This window comes from Melanotaenia boesemani, chromosome 22 (assembly GCF_017639745.1).
Source record: "Melanotaenia boesemani isolate fMelBoe1 chromosome 22, fMelBoe1.pri, whole genome shotgun sequence".
NCBI classification, from domain to species: Eukaryota; Metazoa; Chordata; class Actinopteri; order Atheriniformes; family Melanotaeniidae; genus Melanotaenia; species Melanotaenia boesemani.
This window is the reverse complement of record NC_055703.1, coordinates 14,064,991-14,086,538: the sequence shown is the minus strand read 5'-3', so window position 1 is coordinate 14,086,538 and position 21,548 is coordinate 14,064,991. Positions and strand designations below refer to the sequence as shown.

Sequence of the window (21,548 nt, the reverse complement as noted above, 5' to 3'; positions counted from 1 at the left end):
AGTATGGTAAACCATGTATGTCATACATAGATGGGTCTGCCTCATTGTGTGTGTCTCAGGACAGAAGATGACATCAATTTTTCCATGTTTACATACAGTGTAGCTGTTTTGTTGAATGGTAGCATCAGTTGAACTTTTTGTAAAGACTTATATACCTGTATTATAACAACTAGATTAACCAGGTTATACGCTATCAGTACTATCACATGGGGCTACCAGTGGCAGTTCATTTAGCACACCAACAGGTACTTGCAATATTTCAGCTCATGTTTGGATACCTCTGATAATACTGATAATGATTAAATGTTTTTATTAGCCGAAACATATTCCAGTGTTGGCATGTTTTCCAGGAAAGTGTCAGCTGGCACTGATCAGTTTGAAGCTACATGTGATCCAGCCAGCTCCAATGACCTCTGACTGTGGATGTATTACAGAAAATCTTTTAGACTCTCCCAAACTTATTTACTGACAACATCCACCACTGCTAGTATAGGTCATCATTGTAAATGAGAACAGGTTTTGTTCAGATTATGTTTGAAATATTAGCCAGCGTTGATTTGGGTGTAATAAATTCTGTGACCTAATTTTGAATTAAGACCAATGTTTCTCGATTTCTTGGCAATCTACCAAAGGTTCTACTTTTTTATATATGAAACTATCATGACAGGTAATAAGTTAATCAAATACTGTCAGTTTTGGTAATGTAATGGGCTGAAGTAAAATTGTGTAATGCTTTCTGTAATGCCCCAAATCTACTGGGCTACAATTTCTGGCCTACAGATCTTAAAAATGGAGATTTTTGGTAATATCAGGATAAAGTTTGAGATATTCAGGACAATACAATGGCACTTCTTACCTAATTTTGGTCACAGAATGTGTTACAGAATTTCCATTGGTTCCAAACCAACTAATATGTTGTGCACACATGCTAATAAGATGATATAATTAATATTAGTGGGTTGATATTACAACATTAGCATGCTAACCTCCCAAATATTACTTCCAATATTTGCTAACATCCAGCTAACCTTCTAAATTTAAGGAATTTTAACATGATAATGTTAGTATCAAGGTCAAATACCAGCTGAATCACATTCCATGTGAAGGTGAGTGGGGAACCCTGAATTTAAGTGCATCTTGCACTGGCTAAAGTTATTTCAAGCCTAGATTACTTAGAGTGACAAGACACATATGAGATCCTAAAGCTGCTACTGTAGTTCCAAAGAATAAACCCTTATGAGGATGAGTGATGATAATCTGGAAATAGCAAGTAGCAATACCGCTATTGCTGTAATATTAATCATTGAGGTCACATAGGTCATACAGTGTTACACAAACTTGAGTCCCAGGTTTGAAGCAGAGCTTAGCTACATTGCAAATGTATTTTTTATTTTATTTTTTTTCCTAATTAACACTTTCTTATAAACATTAAATCATGCCAGCTAGCCATGGGGGCAGGAAGAGGCCAATTGTCCCAAGCAAGCACACAATGATGAACATCCACAGGAAGATGCGGTCAATCACCATGGCAACATACTTCCAATCCTCTTTTACCTAAAAAGAAAAAGCAACAGAAAAGGAAAAACAATCAAAAAAACAAAGATTACAATATTGCACACCTACTTTGTCATATAGACCTATCCATACACATTTTTCATGCTGTTGCTGTGGCAACTAATTCCCTCACTTTCATTCAGGCAATGCAGTTTGCTGCAAACTGTCTGTAATCAGTCATCTAATGAGAGCCGGACTATGACCACTGAATCTAAATTTTAGTTTTTTAACTGAGCTGTTTTCTGCTTTCTTTTTCTGTTTATAAATTAGGTGGTATAACACCTTTAATTAATGGATTTATTAGTCTGCGCATTGTCAAATGTTTAAGTCACAGTTATATTGAGCCTGTAGAGGCATCTATGAGCTGCTTCTGTCTGCACTAAATTATGGAGTTTTGCAACTTCAGTAGGAGGCTAAGTTTGCAATTTTCTTTAGGTTGTATATGCAAAAGAACAGGTGTTTGCCATGCTGAATAGAAGGATGCAAATAAATTGTCTAAAAAGTAAATACAAGTTACTTGTTTATATGTAACATAAAAGAGAAATTAGTAAATATGGCATTCAGTAACATGACTATAATGACTAAATATTGTGCTACTCACACTGAAGTCAGCATCTTCAGCTCTCAGGTGGTCTGCGATGTAGTGCACCCCATCTAATGCACGCATAATATTTGGTGAAAGCATCAGTGATGACTCTGACACTGCACTGTCAACTTTAGCTAGCCTCTGAGTGGAGTTAACTCTGGCTCCACTTGATTGTCTATTGGACCCTGCAGCCCCCTCCTGTCGGTTCTGGCTGTTCTGTGAAGCTTTTTGATGCAATGGAGGAGTTGACCCTGGAGGTCTGGGTGAAGGAGGACGGAAGGAGAAATATGACGACAGAGTTCCCAGCTCCAAATCCTCGTAACAGCTCCTCTCTGTGTCTTCCAGTGTGGTCCCATCTCTTAACCAGGTAGAAGAGGTGCTGATGCAGTTGCTGGATTTGTAGCCGGTTATCCGGAGCTGCCGCCGCTCTGCCATTGCTTCCTGCTGGAGCAGCAATAGTCTGCGGCGCCGACCATCAGGTGCAGGCCGACGCATGAATAGCCAGCGTGGGATCAAATCCAGGAACACAGAGTGAACCCAGCGAGGCATCTTGTGGGTGCTGGGAGAGCGATGATGAACGTTAAGCACAAACACAGTGATGACGATGGACAGGGTGACAAAAATCATAGTGAAGAGGAGGTATTCGCCAATGAGGGGGATGACAAGGGATGTGGATGGTATGATCTCTGTGATGAGCAGAAGGAAGACGGTGAGGGATAAAAGCACAGAGATACAAAGAGTGATCTTCTCTCCACAATCTGAGGGTAGATAGAAAACCAAAACAGTTAGACAGGAGATTAACAAACAGGGGATGATGAGGTTGATTGTGTAAAACAAAGGAAGCCTTCGGATGATGAAGAAATAGGTGATGTCTGGGTAGATCTCATGGCAACAGTCATATTTCTTCGTATTGTATGTTCCCACAGCGTTGATAATGGCCCATTCACCGCTCTCCCAGTAGTTGCTGAGATCCACGCTGTTTTCAATTTGCTCCAGGTCAATCTTGGCCTTGTCATAGGTCCAGGAGCCAAATTTCATTTTACAGTTTTGTTGATCAAAGGGGAAAAAGGTCACATCGATGCTGCAGGAGCTCTTGTAAATGGCTGGTGGGACCCAGCGAATTTTCCCTGTGTGGAATAGGTGAGCTTTTGTCATGTGGGTCACAGCAAATTCACCATCAGCACTGGAAAAGAAGAAGTTGAAACATGAGTGAGGGTGACATATAATATAAAAAGCTTAGTATCTGAATATCTGGGAAGGAAAGGCAGATTAAGATTTAATAAAAGCTACAGCAGATATGCAGCATTTGTTGAGGAAAATGTCTTTTGTTCATTTTAGAAATCAAGTACTAGAAAAATCTGAATAATCTTTGCCATTAAAACTCTTCTCCGTTCATATGTTTAATAGAGGTGATAGTTTCAGTGCAGTGTGTAATGCTGAGTCTTTATCATTTCATCAGTCACACCTCTTTTAATTTCACTTACACACTATGATCACACACACACAGGCTCGGTAGAGCAGAACTCTGTCAATAACCTGCTCAGGTTAATTTCCATGAGATAAATTTAGCTGAAGGGTGAGGAGTATTGAAATTTTGGATATTGTATAATTTACAAAACAAGAGTCTTGTAACTTTTAAATAAATAAACACCACTAGATAATAAAAAAGAAGAAAAGAGAAGATAGTTAAAATAATATTGTCACTAGATGGCACCATCTTCCTATAATATATAAGCTTATAATCTGGCACCAGTGTTACCCCTGCCTCATAGTAATAACTGTAAATCTCTTGTATTGTTCACAACTATGAGCATATAATGAAAAGATTTAGCAAACATTAAAACTTGAGCTAACTACAAAAACCCATGATTAGTAGAGCTGCATAGCTGAGTCTATTACTGGTTACACAGCAATCTTACCAAAAATCGATTTGATAACTTTAAGTGAACTTTTACATTAATTCATTCTGCATCTAATGGCTGCTCCCCAATTTACATTTTAAAGAATAAATTAAAGTAGACCTCACAATACAGTTTTATATAAAAAAAAAGAAATGTTAACAGATTTTGACTCTAAATAAAAAGTGACATATACAGTGTTTTTTTTCTTTTTTTTTCTTTTACAAATTAAACAAAACAGAATCATTGGACGTGCAAACCTAGATGGATATATGCACCTACAGTATACACATGCATATTAATGACAGGCCCAGGTAAAGGCAGCTAATCTTTTTCTTCTACAGTTTTACAGTTTCTACCAGTTTGATGTTTGGACCTGGACACGACTTACAGTTAACATAAATAAACTTAACATAAATCTATGTAACATAAATGCACAAGACACAAGAGCTAACAGGCCAATGAAATGTTTAAACCCAAAGTTATGATCATTTTTTATGATTTTTTTTTTCCTTCTTACACTTACTTGTTATAGAGGACAATATCTGGTACCCATATGAGCTCTGATGGCACTCTAATGGATGTCACATTGTCATAGTCAGATGGTCTCCAGCGAAGTTTGTAGTCATTCCACTCCTGGGAGGCATAAAAAAGCATTTATGAAGACAGTGTGATCCTTGCTTTATTCATTGCACTCATCATTCCCTTTTTATAGAACCTTGCTAAGGTATCTGATTATCACCAAATCTTTTAATGGACAACACAAGATAATTTTACTGTAATAAATTGATAGTGACATGCATTTTCTCTAACCTGTTTAAGCCACACATTGGTTGTCATCATTTGGTTCTTCTCATCCTAACAGGCAGAGACACAGAGACACAGAGACAGTGTTGGACAAAGTGATGCCAAGCCAGAGGAATATGAGCTCTAGAAGTTTTAATATAAAAGTATTCTAAATTAATTTTTCCTACTAAGCAGACTATGCAAAGTAAGAAAAATTGGTGGCTCTGTTTCGATTTAAACTTCAACTAAGCCAAAGTTTGTTCATGGATTCATGTCAATGAACAGACTTCCCTTAAATAGACAGTAACTTACAGACAGTTAATAAAACTTAATTAATGTTGGATTTCACAGAATGTGATGCTGCTGTTATCAAGAACTGAATCAAACATCCCTTAAATGACTTCTAACATTTTGCCAATAATCAATTTATTCAGTGAAATAACTTATTTTTAAAATAACAGGAACTGTTACCCATGATACATAGTGCACTTATTTATTGTTTTTAAAGAACCAAATATTAATTTGAGCCTTTATCTTAATAAATTAATAACTCAAGAGATGTACAGAATTATAGAGGTGTTTTTTTTTCTGTTACATCAAAAAGTTTTTAAAAGGCTATTTTCGAGACCATATGTACAAATTTCACAACTAAAAAACCTTTAACAATCTATTTAAGTATAGCTTATCTATTCACTCTTAGGGTTCCCCATTAACCAAAATCATTTATAGAAGTTTTAAGATATTAGTCCATTTTTTTTATTTGTGAAAAAACAATATACTAAAGCATTTACTTAATAAATGAATATGAAAACAATAATTTTGTTAGAGCAGGGATGTGACCAGGCCTCTGTCCTGCAGGTTTTAGATGTTTTCCTGCTTCAGCACACCTGATTCAAATCAATTTGTCATTATTAGGAACTGTGCAGACAACAACGTGCTGGGGCCACTTCTTTGAATGAGGTGTGTTGGAGCACAAAACCATCTAAAACCTGCAGAGTGGCCCTCAAGGACCAGAGTTGCACATCCCTGTGTTAGAATCACTCAGAAACCTAAATCACCAGGTACTGTACCACATCTATTTGTGTGAAACAGTCCATATGTGAAGACTCACCACATCGATGAGCTGAGCGATTGACAGTCCAAACTTGACAATTACCACATCAGAAATGTTTGGCACAGGTCTCGACCACTTGTTGTAACCAGCGAACAATGTCTTGAAGAGCTCGTCTTCAGCATGCGAGTGGGTCTTCTCATGACAACAAACTGTAGATGAAAAGCAACAATTTACACAGTTTCCTCTTGTTTAAAATAGCTCACATGCTCATATTTATTTTGCCGATGTATGTAAAGAGTATGTAGGAGGTTCAAGAGTAAATGTTGGGCTCATGTCAAAGTTCTCTCATCTTTACCCCCACCAATCCTCACTTAACAAACAGTAGTAAATCTGGCTGGCATCATATTGTGGCTTTAGGGAGTAAGGATGAGAGCTGGGAACATGTATTTCATCACAGAAGCCAACGTTAAACATCAGAGATTTTTCTCTGTAAAGTCTTATCGACTTTTGCACATCTTAGCAAATCTTTTGATCTCTTGATCTGAGCTCCCCATGAGGATCGCCTGCTGAAATAGCTTACATTGAGCAGGTGGAGACCGAGGTGGAGATTGAAGAAGTATCACTTCTTCCTCAACAATATGAGCCATTCCAGCCTCTGAGGTGTTATCATGATGTATGTGAGGCTTCACAGTGAGAGGTGGCTTAATCAAATTGATTCTGATTATGCAGTCGAGATGGATTTGCATCCAGGTTCAAGCTGAGTCACTGTATCATTTTGCTGCAGAATGAAAAGCACAAGAATAGACAGGAGTCTCGTCACTTGGGGATTCCTACTTCCACCTTCATCAGTGTAGTCAGAGCCAATTACACACATCATTACTTCCATGTGTTAAATGGAGGTGAGCTAATTTCTCACTAGTGGAGGGTATTTGTTGTTGAGCTGTCTGTCAATCTGTGTTATAGATGACACATAAAACAATTAACTGAGACTTTTGAAGATAGGGTTCAAGCAGCAATTGTTCAGATTTGTAGGTATCATATCAACAGTTATTATTATTACTATTACTATTATTATTTGGATTACTTCCTTTGCAGCTTTTATGAGCATAATATTAACAATGTTATTCAGGGGACTATCCAGTGATGACTGGTGGGCCTAACTGATAAAGGTCAATACTACTTTCAGCTATCCTCACTCACAGTTACAGAATTAACTGTGTAAAGTCTGTAAAATCAATTTATTGTTTTATTAGCACTAAAATCAGAGCATGAAAAAGGTATAAGCTGTCACGCACCATGGCCCACGATGTCCAACTTCATTTGTCATTAATTTTCTGCTTATTTTGCAGTTTAAAAAGTCTTACAATTCATTAACTGGTTGTTAGAAAAGTGCACATATAGGCTTGTTATCCACATGTCAAAATAAAAACCTCAAAATAATGTAATAGTTTGGCAAATTCACCACATTGTTTGTTTAATTTAGAGTTTAACTCTTCTGTCTTATACTTGTAAATAGCCAGAAGTAGATTCAAATTATTATGCTAAAGACTAAAACCAGAGTTAATAAGAATAAAACTATTTGGATACTGCTGTGTCATCATGCAATTAATACTTAATCTTTTTCTCTAACTCTGGCACAAAAGTTTATGTTGAATTCTAATGAAGTTTGGTCACAGTTGAAGTCAGAGTTGCTTAGCCAAGGTCACATCATTTCTGAGATTACTAACAGTCCAGTGCTCGATTACCAAGTAAAATGCTTCAGTGATACATGGCACTAATGACAAATGCAAATCTGCTGCAACAGTCTAATGCCTGTGCTAAGCCAATTGCTTGGTTTGGCAGCAGAAACAGTCTGGACCAAAATGAAGACGTATGGATGAACAAGGGTTTTACTATGCCAAGGTCATCTTAGGAATAAGCTCTGTCTTCTGAATTGGTGTGTTTCACATGTAGTTTATAGTTAAAACATCAGAGGTAATAATTAGTCTGTAAAGTAATTGTCATTTTGACCTCATTTCCTGCCATCATGAACTAATTTCAGTTTGGCAAACAAGCGTGCACCAGACCTCTTACCTGGTCTCCTGACAGACCAGTGCACATTCATCTGTTCATGCACCTGGGGAGGACCAGATGTGGAGTTTGACAAAAGGCTCCTGGGTGCCATAGATCAAAGCCTCCTGCCAGCAGAGTCTTGAAATGAGATGACACCTCCAACATCCAGCACACTGGGCTGACAATGTTGGAGCGTAGCCAAGCCTCTTGGCGAGGTGTATAAAACACTGACCGGTTTGGATGATCGAGTCAGCAGCTTCTCTAGCCAGAGGCGCTTTTGGTGAAATTGGACTGTCAAGTACTTACAGTAAAAAGTTCACTGAAGAACAACATGGCACACTTTTTGAGGAAGAAAAACTACAAGGCTCAACTTAGAAAGCTGATCTCTGTCAGTATCATAATGCAAGGTTACACAGTACAAGATCAAGTATCTGTATTTACCTGCTTTAATAATGAAGCAGAGGGAGGGAATGGAAGCTGCATTTTGAATCCCTCATGTAACACAAGGACAGTGTCATCTTATCCCTATATTGAGCAAATTTTTAACACCTTTTGTTTGTGCATTTGGGAGAAAAATATACTGATTCATTATAAAGCACCTGAATCAACATCCAAAGGAATCTGTTCAGAGGTTTAAGGTTAAACTCAATGGATTTAAATGGTAAATCTTTAAAAAAAAATACACTCTTTTTGTCCAGAAAGAAATAAACTTTTGTAAAATATGCACATTTATGGCTGTGCTACACTAAACTTTAAGTCACATAAATATTGAGCACTTATTCAAGAAAATACCCAACAATAGTTAAGAAAACTTAATCAAGATGCAACTTTAATCACATATCTCTGCTTCCCCTTTGCTACTTTTGTACACAGCTGTGGCCATTAGCATCTTCTGAAAATGTAAATGGTCTAATGGCTGTTTTTCAGAAAGAGTCTAATAACACTCTAAAATAAATGACACTAAAGTAGTTTATCAGAAGTTGCAGAGGAACAAATGAGAGATGAATTGCCAGCTAAATGGTAATTAGTTTTTGGGTTATCAAGACCTTTTGGTGTTTGTTGTTATTAGTCTCAAAGGGATCATCATCCAAGCCTCTGTAAGTGGGATGAAAGTAGTATTATTTATGTTATGAAAAATAAATATGCCATATTTTACATGAAAGTTAGTACTTTTTTGTGTATATCTTAGAAATAATGACACTGCTGTATCTGCTAGAAAGTGATTGTGATACAGTATGATCATTTATTCCAAAACAGCTGAGACATGTTGCTTTCTGATTAGGCTGAGTGGAAAAAATATGTTCATGTGTCAGCCAAAATAAGCTGGAATGTATTAATATATCAGATATCAGCAAAATATCAAGAAATGTCAAAACTATTCTTATAGAGTCCTCAGTATTTAATAATGTTGAATGCCGCCCCAAGGGGACACAATCTAGTGACCTCCTTGTGCCAGTCCCAAGCTGAATAAAGGGTTGTGATGAAAAACCTTTGTCAAAGCAAATATACAAATCAGTTTAATGTCTTCTATACTGGATTGGTTGAGGCCCAGGTTACCACAATGACCACCACAGGTGCTGTTAGATATGCCAGTAGAAATACAGTCCAGAGTAATTGAGAATGTGGAAAAGAGGTGAAGAGACATGTACAAGGAGGCTGGAAGAGGTGGAGAAGGGAGACGGATGTGATGCGTGATAAAAGAGTATCAGCAAGAATGAAAGGAAAGCTGTACAAGACCAACAATGTTTCTTGTAAGGAAACAATTTTTTAATCTGACACTTTTTTAACCGATAAGCAGCTCTTAAACTGCCAAAAAAACTAACTCTCGCGCGAGGTAACGTGACTGTTTTTAAAATTGCAGGTAGGAAGGGAATAATGTAAATTGTGAGTAAGCGCTTACCTGACTGACTCAGAAGTAGCGCTAAGATAATGATAGGAGTCCCCACACAGAACAGGTGGTTGCATACCATTTTGTTTTCTGGTCGGGAAATAAAATTCAGCTTCACCAGAGAGGAGTGCGGAGCAGTTTCCGTCCACTGTCAAAGTGCTGTCTTGAAACCGCGACGTGAGAGCAACATCTGTCATCTTCGCAGCTGGGAGGCATATCAGGACAAGTTCACCGCGACTGTCACGTCAACTGCTGTCATATCACGGGGCGGGGAGTGAGAATAAGAACATCCCGATGGACCAACTTTGCCCTTTTTTTTCTCTTAAGCTTAACATTGGTGTCACTTTGTTCACTGTCAGTGTGGAATTAACTGACCAGTAGAAACTGAACTGGATGTCAAGTCTCTATCTTCGCACTGAGTCGGAGAGTTCTCCATCAGTCGGTGCTGAATCAGGAAGCGCCTTCCTTCTGAGGCTGACGTCTGGTGCAATAGCTTGTGTAAAAGCCAGTTAAATAAACCTTCCCAAGGCTAATATTAAGAAATCACAGGATAAAGGTCCAGGTTGCTCCTGTGCCGTATCCAACAATTGCGCCTTTTACGCAGCTTGCCAAGCGTACGTGTTGATCAAACCTAAGACTTTTCCATTTTAAAGGTAGAAGTAGTTTTTTTATTATAACTATGAACAGCTGATCTGGACAGGCAGATTAGCTTAGTCCGCAACATCCAACTAAGAGTACGTATTCAGTTAAGGAAATGCGCCCTTATGTGGTAGGCTACCCATAACAGTCCCTCCTCCTCTACCTCTCTCTCTCTCTCTCTCTCTCGCTCTCTCTCTCTCTCTCTCTCACACACACACACACACACACACATATATATATATATATACTATATATCAGTGACATGCGGTGAAGTTTATGATTGGTGAGGCAATGATTTACAATTGTAAGAACTGAAAAGAGCATCTTATTTCAATATTCATTCAGCAGCATACAACTACTGGTAATGCTTCATATCCTATCAGCATTCCTCTTTCATTTACACTCACACACCCACTGTTACTAACTCTTCAGTGGGAAAAGTAGCTACTGGCTGTCCTAAAAGTCGCTAAATGACATCATAATGTGCATAATAGCCTGGTACATAATGGAGGCTGCTGTGGAGAGCAATGTCATGCATGAGAAAGGCAAAAATGGACGAAAGACAAGCTAAAAATGTTTTAAAAGGCAAAACTAATAAAAATAAAACTAATTCTTTGGTTAATATTTTCTTTTATTCTATTTAATTTTATTAAGTGTATGTTGTTTTCTAATTAGGAGGCTGCAACATTTCACAACACTTGTTTTCCTCCACAGTCTTCATTAATAGACATTAATATCTGACGGTAAGCCAGCGCGAGATCATCCTGCAGCAGCTCTGAACGTTTCATTTTCAGCCTGGTCATGAAACAGGTGATCATCTCCTGCTCTGAATGCAGCTACCGCTGCTGCCAGAAGCCTCTTCTGATTGCTTTTGGACAGCAGCACCCACTCCTCATTGAGAAGAATAAACTACTTTCAAATACGTCAGTCTACAAAAGTCCCCAATACTGAAAAGGTCACTGGATTTGTAGCTGGTCGCTTTAAAAAACAAACAAACAAACAAACAAAAAAGGTCGCTAAATTGGCAATACTGTGAATGCGCCCCCTTGAGGTGAGGCAGAGTACTGTTTGCCTCACCTGCTGACTTTTCTCTGCACTTTATTGTACGATGAACGGGAATACTTCTCTCCCAAATACATCAGATACATTACACAGACTGTAGAGAGTTATGGTGTATAACAAATATTTCTGTAAAGTGGATATTGGCGATGTGCTGAAGAACAGAAAACGGCACGTGTCATGAAACCCAGTTTGTATTGGATGGCACAGTCAGAGCTGAGGCACAGCTCGCCCGTGCCTCCACCAGGGTTTCTGCACTGGATTTTGATCGGGAAATACTCAAATTTGGCAATTTTTACTTAATAATCTGTCAAAAACGTGTTAGAGTCATACTGAAAATGCATTTCTAACACAGATCAGTGGACAATATTAATATTTATTGTATGTACTGCCTCACCTGCCTCCCCTGACCGCACGTCACATATATACACACACATATATATATATATATATATATATATATATATATATATATATATATATATATATATATATATATATATATATATATATATATATATATACCTATTGGAAATGTTTGTTTATCCATCAAAAATACCTCTTAACTAATCTTACTATTCTTATAATCATACATGAATAAATGACACACTCAGCTGAACTTCAGTGAGTTTGTTTCTCTGGCAAACAGCTAGAGGGCAGACTAAGTGAATGAATATGCACAGTGATGTTTCAGTTCTCTCAGCTCTGAAATCATGACACATAACATGCTAAATGTACCCTTGCAGAACATTAGACAAAATGATGCTTTATTTGCTTAAACATAAATCATGTACAACATCATCCTTCATGACAATATACAATTTATGAAGCTGAGGATCAAAGCATGACACCTTCTGTGAACCATGGGAGGGTAAAAGAGAGAATTGCTTCATAGATCTAGACAAGGCAGAAGTGTTGCACATTCTTGTGCAAAGTCACAGTTTTGATCTCTTTCCTAATCGCTGGAAATGTGTGATCATTATTACGGTAGCATGTCCCCAGATTCGTTTTTCTATAAATATCAGGTTTCTCTTTGTAACAGAGCCCGCTCAGCAGCAGTCTTCTGTCTTTTTGTTGTTATAGAAGCATAATGTCCATTTCCATAATAGTCTTTGCAAGCTTATCCTGACCTCCATCCTTACCCTGGAACCAGATGGCCAGTTCATAGACTCCTATGGAGAAGACTTACACAGTCATTAGGTTTGCTCTCAAAAGACTCGTCTAGTATGATTCATAAATATTCAGTTTGGCTAAACCTGCACCACATACTGCTGGCATGTTTGACCTCATCAAATTTCATGAATTATGCCTGGATGGAAAATGACATTTAAGAAGTTGTGGGTTTTTAACTTCATTGAAAAGGATATTCTTTTTAAAATTTACAATTTTCTTTGTTAGGTTTCCTCAACATTTCCATGTCATATAATAAAAAAAAAGAATGAAGAAATAAAGGAAGAAAATATAGAATTGCAGGAAGTTTTACTGCCCTTATTCTGGGCTTAACACAGGCATCATTTACAGTGAATCTGACACTTGAACAGGTTTAAAATACTTTTCCACCCTTTCTTAGCGGTGAATCTTGGCCATGTCTTTCAGCTGTCTGGTGAACGAAGCATGCAGGGTCTGCAATGAGCTTTCCAACCTGCTGGCGATGTCCGCTGCAGCACGGAGCATGTCTTCAAAAACCAAAGCTTCTTCTCTTATTCTGCTCCAGAAGAAAACCGTCAAGGTTGTGGGTGGAGTGATGAGAAGAGAAAGCACCACATAAATGAAGAAAAGGAAACAGAGATAGCCTGCATAAGTAAAGGACGACCTGGTGATATGAACTGCACTATAATCATGTAGTTGTTACTATTTTTTCTGTTTCTTATGTGAATATGAGCTAAAACATTTTTTTAATTTCAACACCAGCCACAACTAGCCAAATAGAACCAAGTTAAGCAAATAAGAAAAAAAATATAATTGGACATTTATTTACTAAGAAAAAAAATTACAAATCTCTGAGAAGCAGAAGTATGTGAACTTCTATCATCAGCCAATTGCAAACTGAAATTAAATGGGATGACATTCAGGTGTAAGTTGGCAGGGTCTAAAAAAAGTTTGATCTTCACAACATCATTCAAGAACTGTATCATGGCATGAACAAAGGATATGTTTTTGAGAACTCAGAAAAGCAGATGTTATGTTAATCAGCCTGGAAAAAGTTAGAAAACCATCTCTAAAGTGTTCAGAATTTACCAGTCTCCAGTCAGACAGACTGCTTACAAATGGAACAAATTCCAGATCATTATTATTGGTCATGGAGAACAGTGGAGAAAACCACATTTTTTTAAAGAACATTGCTGCCTGCATCTAGTTTGCTGAACTTCATGTGCACCAAGCAGGAGGCTGCTGGAAAATTGTTTTGTGAACACATGAAGAGAATTAAATCTTTGCAGTTTTAGTGTGATGTGTAATGTGGACAAAAAAGGCTCCAGAATTTTATCCCACTTGTGAAAAAATGTTGATGTTATCATGATTTAGGGCTGTTTTACTGCATCTTGGCCAGGGAGGTTTTGGATGTTATATATATATATATATATATATATATATATATATATATATATATATATATATATACTACAATATTTAAATATATATACTACAACAAATAAAAACACTATGACCCATAAATAAAATTTTATACTAAACAGAACTAATACTGACCAGATTTTAATAATTGCTTTGATACTGAAAAAGTATTTCTCAGGTTGTCAAATTTCAGCTACTGGTCAATCCATACTGATTAATTTACAACCCCAGCTCATAATTCAGCTGTTATTATTATGTTATGAAGAAGTAAATGAATTTGTAGGACCTTATTGGTAATATGCATGACATCTTACTTTCACCCCCTAGTAACAGTCGGTAAAAGAAAGTAAGGCTAGAATTCCTCTCAGCTGCTGTCCAGGAAAGATCAACTGTAAAAAAACAGCTATTTGTAGATATTGTTAAAAATAGGGAAATGAAACACTTTTCTACATAAGTGGTTAATTCTTGGTGTTTCAGAGCTTGGACTGTTCCTCTGCTCACACAGTGGACTAGAGATGCTCCCTAGACAGTAAAGTCCCCTGTCTGAGCTACCTGGGGGTGAAGCTGGGTTTGGGTGTATACTTGCAGGTACTGATGAAGTCAAAAGCTGGACACAAAATATCAGCTTTCCACATTTCCTCTATAAAGCCTTTTCCCGTGAGTTGTCAGATTGAAATAGAAATACAACAGCAGCTAGCAAAACAAGAATATTTGATTGAAAAGCAAAATAAGCTTTTTTTTTTAATCTTCTTTACACCAAAAGAAGAAATTAGACCAGCTGTTTAACTTCCTTCTCTACGCTTAGACATTAACGTAACATTGCACTTACTTCTGCATCCCAGCAAGGGATTCCACGTTGTCTCCCTCAAACTGCTTTTTAAGATCATCTTTAGCTTTCTCCACTACCTCATTGCAGCTCTTGTGGTCCTCTTGGATGCCAATAATATTTTCTTTAATAACATCTTCATAACACTGATCTCCCAACTCTGCACCTATGAACTGCTCTAAGTTCTCCACCACTGCCTTGTTTCCATGCTGTATGGCTTGCAGATAGGCCACTTCCTCTCTCTGGGCCTTCAGCCTCCGAGCTGAACCAGCAGTGTTTGTGCTGAAGTGTACTGAGCACATATCTGGTCGGGGATCATAGTGGAGCAAGGGTGAAGATGATGGCAAGGATGATGTTGTTGTGCTCCAGTCATGGTTGCTTTTCACCTTTGCAGGCTCATCACCAACAGCCTGCACCGTGTCGTTAGTAGCTATAATGGCAGAGTGAATGTCATAGCCTGAACCCCATTCACCATCTCCACTTTGACCGAGTAGTGGGGTTGCCAGTGATACCCAGGCCAAGATGAACTTCATCCAACAATGCCACATGGTAACCTAAAGAGACAGAGGTGAGAGACTGTGAACTTGGTCAGCTGGTTTCTGGATTAAACATGCATCTTAAACATAATACCTTTTCTAATACTTAGTCTTTCCTTCACCTTCTAAATCATCTGTAATGTAGAAATGGCTTCAAGTCAATCTTGAACATTGTAGCAGTTAAAAATGTGGCACTCTGAAAGTCACTTTGCATATGTTCAAGTAACATCATGCAGCATTTTCTCTGTCGTAGACTTTCATAAAATGTTGTATACATCTTATATAATGTTATAAAAGCAATGCGTAGTATAAAGTCAGACAAGTAAGCTGCTGTAATCTGATTGGGTCAGGGCCGTATAAGGAGGACTTGCTTTTTGAAACAAAATTCCATTTAATTTATGAGACTGAAATATTTTCTTCCTTGTGGTTTAAATCCCACCTTTGAAATTTCAGATTTTTTTCTTCAGTTAAAAACTGGACTTAAAACATACAGGTACATATTGTGTCATACCTGTATATAGATATATTTAGATTAAAAAATATTCTCAGGTTGTCAAATTTTAATTATAGGCCAATCCATGCTGATTAATTTTACACTCCGGCTTATAATTCAGCTGTCATTGATTATATTATCCATCCATCCAGGGTCAAGTTGCAGGGGCCTCTGCCTGAGCAGAGAAGCCCAGACTTTCCTCTCCCCAGACAGGGTGAGCACTCTGAACTGTTGTCCAGTGCATAAACACAACTGTCAATGAATATCTTTAAGCCTGCTTCAGATGTGAAAACACACCACTCGGATATAATCAGTGATACTCAGATACCATATTTCAAGAAAAAAAACTTCTAATAAACGGCCAGGTCTCCAAAAATGAAGCGGCTATCAGGTTACATTTTATCTAATGAAGGTGCTTCCTTATGACTTAAATGTTCAAGTTTAACTTTTCATCTTTTGATTTCTCTGACTGAACTGCAGATGTTTTTAACCAACTTCAGTTTTTGTCCTGATTAGACATTTTAAATCTGCACACTAAAATATTGATTGTTTAAAAACAGAGACATGAATACCTAAAATCAGGTTTGTTATAATCCCTATGTGCCTTTGTAGGGATTTCCATCACAAGATGTTTGCATGTCTCTTACATGGAAACTGAAACCTTTCCTGTTAAAATGTAGTTTTTTTATTTAAACCCTTTAATGGTTTTCTGTCGTCAGTGCTGTTAAAATTTAGCACAGAATTGTGAGCTGCTTGAGCTGTAGTTAAATGGTGGAAAGCGGTCCAGATCCCGTGGTTGGGCCATGGCTTGGCAGATGCAGGGGCTATGCCACACAAAGACTGTAAAAACTGACACAGTCTCCTGCAACAGTGTTTGTGTTGTTTTTGGTATTGAGTGGCTGTGTGGCAACAGAAAAAGAGAAAGGACTGAGTTGCTTTTTTAACAACACAGAAAGGTTGTTTGTTCATGCAGATTGTTGTTTCTTTATTTTTTGTCTTACTGTTTTTTGTACAACAGTGCCTCTTTAGCCAAGTTTCTCACCTCTTCATCTGGAAATGTGCTGTATTTAAAAGCCTGCACTACAACTGTGAGGTAGAGACACTGCAGAGTTCTTTCTGCTGTCGGAGCACATTTGGTTTCAGCTGTGGTTTTTACATCACCCTTGTCTCAATGGGCACTTTAAGTTATTTGACTTGCATCTATTTAAAACCATAAATGCCCAGTCATGTTTACTGTTAAAAGACACCATAAAAATGTTTTTTTTTTTTTTTTTTTAAAGGATGGCTGTGGTGTGGCCAAAAACTTATAAAGCAGTCAAATGTATTCTCACTCTTTATGTGACCACTTTAAATGCTGACTTCACATATGTTGCAGCAGTTGTATGATGAAACATTCCAACAAAGCTTTAAGCTGTCCACAATCTGTTTATCCATGTGTAGGGTAGATAAAATTCATTTAATGTTATTGATGTGTGCTTTGTGGTATATAGGATGATGTCACTGGGATAAAACAGATTTTAAAGTGACGTGTCATGATAAAAATACACTAGAACTGTAAAAAAAATAATTTTATCTAAATAAGGTTTATTATAATTGTTTTCAAACCAGTGATTTACCTACCACGTAATTTTGGTTGAAAAGACACATTAAAGACATTTAAGTTAGCTATAAACTTTTAGGCAAAAATTAATTTCATTATAGATCAAAAGTGCAAGTTTGGTGGATTTAGAGAGGTATTTCAACATGTTTATTTAGGATTACAACACAATATGATACTGATTCAGTAGATAATGATTTTTTGTTTGCATTTCACTTTTGCATCCATACATATTAGCAATTGTCTTTGTTTATTTTTGCAAAAGCTAAGCCAGAAACCAGAAGTGATTTTTAAAAACAGAACTATTAACTATGACTCAATAGTATGTAGAACAACGCTCAGCATAAATGACTTTGCACCATCCTACCTTAGGTCCCTTCGTCTAATTTCAATTGAAATGAGATCTAGACTTTGACTGGGTAATTGAATTACTTTGACTCCTTTCTGTTTTAGCCATTTTGTTGTAGATATGCTGGTTTGCTTGGGATCAATTTTGTGCTTTACGTTTGACTGCAGAATATTTTTGGTAAACAGAGAAGTTTGTAATCAACTGACTACACTCAAGTCAGGCTGCTAAACTAGCCCTATTGATAAATTGGTATGAGGTGTTTAGAATAGAATAGAATAGAAATACTTTATTAATCCCTTTGGAGAGTCCTCAGGGAAATTTGGGATGTTTGGCATGATACTTATTTTTTTTTACTGCATGTTGGATTAGTTTTTAAAATTCAGGTTTAGATCTTTCTGGCTAAATGTGCATTACAAATACAGGCAACAACGAAATTATGTATCTTGCTCTCTACGTAGGCAAATACAAAAGTCTATCTTGTTTTTCTATTGAATAAACACATTTGTTGGTGAAACGTTGCATGCAAACACCAAGCATGCAAACAAAGACCATGATGTGGGTTCACAAGACACTTCTGAATAAAATGTATTACTCAAAACAATTAATGTCCCCTGACTGGGAAAATGCAGCAAATCCAAAACTTTTTATTCCTATGAACTTTCAATAAACTGCTTTGACCATCAGTAAATCAAAACTTTAACTGCACAGATTGCCAACATTCAGCCTCATGACAGAATGCAATCAAATGAAAACGTAATTCATCTGAAAATATAATGTGACTGTGTCTGCAGTCAGTTACTAAAGCAGTAAAAAGACTCTTACTGACATTAACTCAGCCCTAACCAGAAGCACACGTGCTTCTCTCTGTATCAGACTGGCAGGAGCAGTTATCTTTGTCACTGGAAAATGTCTGCAAAGTTTCCACGCTGGCGTCTGCTGGTGTAGTTGAAACAGTGTTTGTGTTGGACTCTGTGGCCTGTTGTGACCTTTTTTGGCTTCACCGTGAAGGATCCGTCACTGTGAAATGGTTTTTATAGGCTGACTTTTCTGTTGGCTCAAAAAAGCAGAAGCTTGCTTGCAAAGGGAAAGCCATTAGTTTGCACCACCACTGGGTTCATTCAGGTCTTATTTATAATCTTTAAACATACTTGGACTAGATATTTATTAGGTTTATTTTTACAGAAAATTTAATTTTTATAAAAAATTAAATGTTTAAGTAATCAGCTCTTCTGTTGTTCCATGAGTTACTAATGTTTCCAAGTTAAAGACACAATGGATGATATTAATTATAATAATAATAATAAAAAATCTCTTTTGAACATCCCTGACAACAGCTTCTCTTCATTCACTGTGAAGAAAAGGCTGATCTGAATGTTTGAAGTGATGCAGCCGTTGGACCTTGTGGCCCCTCTCGTCAAAGTCTAAACAGGTGTACTTCACAGCTGTCACAACACAGTTACTTCAGTGTCACTATGACAACAAAGTTTTTGGCAATAAGGCAAAGGTGCTGCATATTCAGTGTTACCTCTGACACACAGTCAAATAACATACCTGACACGATGTCATGATGAGAAAGACATGGATACGCCTAAACAGCACGCAAAATTTTGAGCAAAAACTTTTTGTCGCTTTTGAACGATTTTATGAGTTGCTTCTCTCATCCCTGTTTCCTGGGTGCTGCCGGGGGCGGGCAGAGGGAGGTGGTTGCTCGAGGGGCAGGGATCCAGGCTGGCTGTGCTAATGGGGGAGCTGCTGGCCCTGGCCCTGCATCTGGGCGGGGTGTGGTGGGGCAGTGGCTGAGGGTGGTGGTGGGGGTCTGATTTGGGAGGATAGGATAGCTCTGGGCCCTGTGCTCTGGCTGCTCTGGATGGCAGGTCCCTGGCAGGATCGGTAGCTGTCACCTGTGCCCTGTCACCGTGGGGGCCTCTGGCTGGAGCCGTCCTCTGCCACCTTCTGGGTGGGTCCTGGGTGGTCTTTGTGTCTGGGTGGCTTGGGTTCATGCTCAGGGATTGCTGCTGATCGCCCGCATCTCTGGGCCACCCTAGTCTGCCTCTAGCCTCTGTAGAAGACTGCACGCATTTACACAATAACACTAATCTCTGCTCACTCCTGATTTCTCATACTCTGCATGTTGACACAGTCACTGAGTTATCCAGTGGGTTTATATACATATATATATATATATATATATATATATATTATCACGAAGAGCCCACAAAGAGCCTTATACCCCCAAGGCTCCTCCTGGCAAAGCAAATTTGTTCGGCACAACACAGCAGATAAAAAATAAATAAATATAATAATAATAAAAATATAAATAGTAATAATAATAATAATAATAATAATAACTATGACGTTTCTGAATTACCTCATGAACTGTAGAAAATACCTACCAAAAAAACCTTTTCTAGCCTTCTACTACTTTCTGGGCATTAATTATTGTATTTGTAAGGATGATAAGCAGCTACTTAGAGAAGACACAGCTACTAATAGTTTGAGGAGGTTTGAAGAGATTCTACAGAGCAGTGAAACTTGCATCATTTGGCCTTTGCTGTGCCCGTGCTAAATCCATAGACCCAACAAGCTCATTAATGTCTGAAATCTTGATAAAGTTATACGAGAGCTCAGATCTCTTTAATTCTCCAAAATTTGCATGTTGCTTTGTTCCTGATTTCTTGTAAAAAATTTCTAAAACATAATTATCTAATAACCAATAAACATGTTCAAAGGATTTTTTTTTAACTTTATGCGTTTGGAGACCAAATTGTCTCCTACTTATTTAAGTGTAACAATATAATAAAAAAAATATCCATAAATGCAAAAAGTCTGGCATGCTATCACATGCATAAACATAGCATAATGAAAATGATAGAAAAATGAAATAAATTTCTCAGCACAGTTTTTTGTGAAGCTAAAAAACAAGAATTAACATCAACTGTAGCATTTTACAACCAGATAACAATTTAATTAATCCTTTTTAATTGTAAAAAAAAAAACTTATTAGGATTGCACACTTCATTATTAGTTGTCATGGAATTTTACTTTTAACTTTTACCAAGGGGGTACACAGTTAGAAAACACCAGTGTACTACTATAATATATCTAAAATTTTCATAAATCCAGATTAACTTACCTAACTCTAGTAATTTTTCCTTCTAAATTCGGCCACTTCCGCTGTGATAGTCCAACAAATCAACTCAGAAAGTTCAAGAGTACCATTTACAAGCAGAGGGAGTCAGTTTTCCTCCTCATGGCAGGAAAAAAATGCAGAGACACGCACACACAATTAGGGTTTGGCTGGAGAGTGTCGTCTGTGTGCCCCTGTCTGCTGTTGGGAGGGGTTTCAGGGGAAGGGGGATGTTTTCAGAAAAGGCTGAAAGTGAATGATTTCTTTCTTTGCAGTAGAGTGAGGGGCTGGAAGAAGGAGGGGAAAGAAGGGGTGTAATCTACTTCACATCTGGGGAATTTTTGGTGGGTACAAAGGAAGCAGGAGGATAGCTTAGCATGGAGGAAAATGCTGGATATACATTTCTTATGTCTTCCTGGAAAACTTTCATTGAAGTGTCACTTAAACAAGCAATATGAAACTTTTACATGTCATTTAAATTAATGTTAATATTGCAACTATTTATAGAGCAAAATTAACCAACTTTGATTCTG

The 21,548-nt window shown here is 37.5% G+C and overlaps 2 protein-coding genes across 2 annotated transcripts; both read right to left on the bottom strand.

Moving 5' to 3' along the window:
• Positions 1–964: 964 nt before the first annotated feature.
• Positions 965–10,535, bottom strand: chrna2b (cholinergic receptor, nicotinic, alpha 2b (neuronal)). Its single transcript, XM_041976089.1, has 6 exons — positions 9,831–10,535; positions 5,936–6,087; positions 4,852–4,896; positions 4,565–4,674; positions 2,156–3,323; positions 965–1,554 (listed from the first exon to the last, which is right to left on the bottom strand). The coding sequence occupies exons 1-6, from the start codon at positions 9,898–9,900 to the stop codon at positions 1,429–1,431; spliced, it is 1,671 nt and encodes a 556-aa protein (XP_041832023.1). The 5' UTR covers positions 9,901–10,535; the 3' UTR covers positions 965–1,428.
• Positions 10,536–12,276: 1,741 nt separating this feature from the next.
• Positions 12,277–21,148, bottom strand: si:ch211-142k18.1. The gene is made up of 3 exons (XM_041976176.1): positions 21,022–21,148; positions 14,917–15,467; positions 12,277–13,221 (listed from the first exon to the last, which is right to left on the bottom strand). The coding sequence occupies exons 2-3, from the start codon at positions 15,459–15,461 to the stop codon at positions 13,083–13,085; spliced, it is 684 nt and encodes a 227-aa protein (XP_041832110.1). The 5' UTR covers positions 15,462–15,467; positions 21,022–21,148; the 3' UTR covers positions 12,277–13,082.
• Between the last annotated feature and the right edge of the window lie 400 nt (positions 21,149–21,548).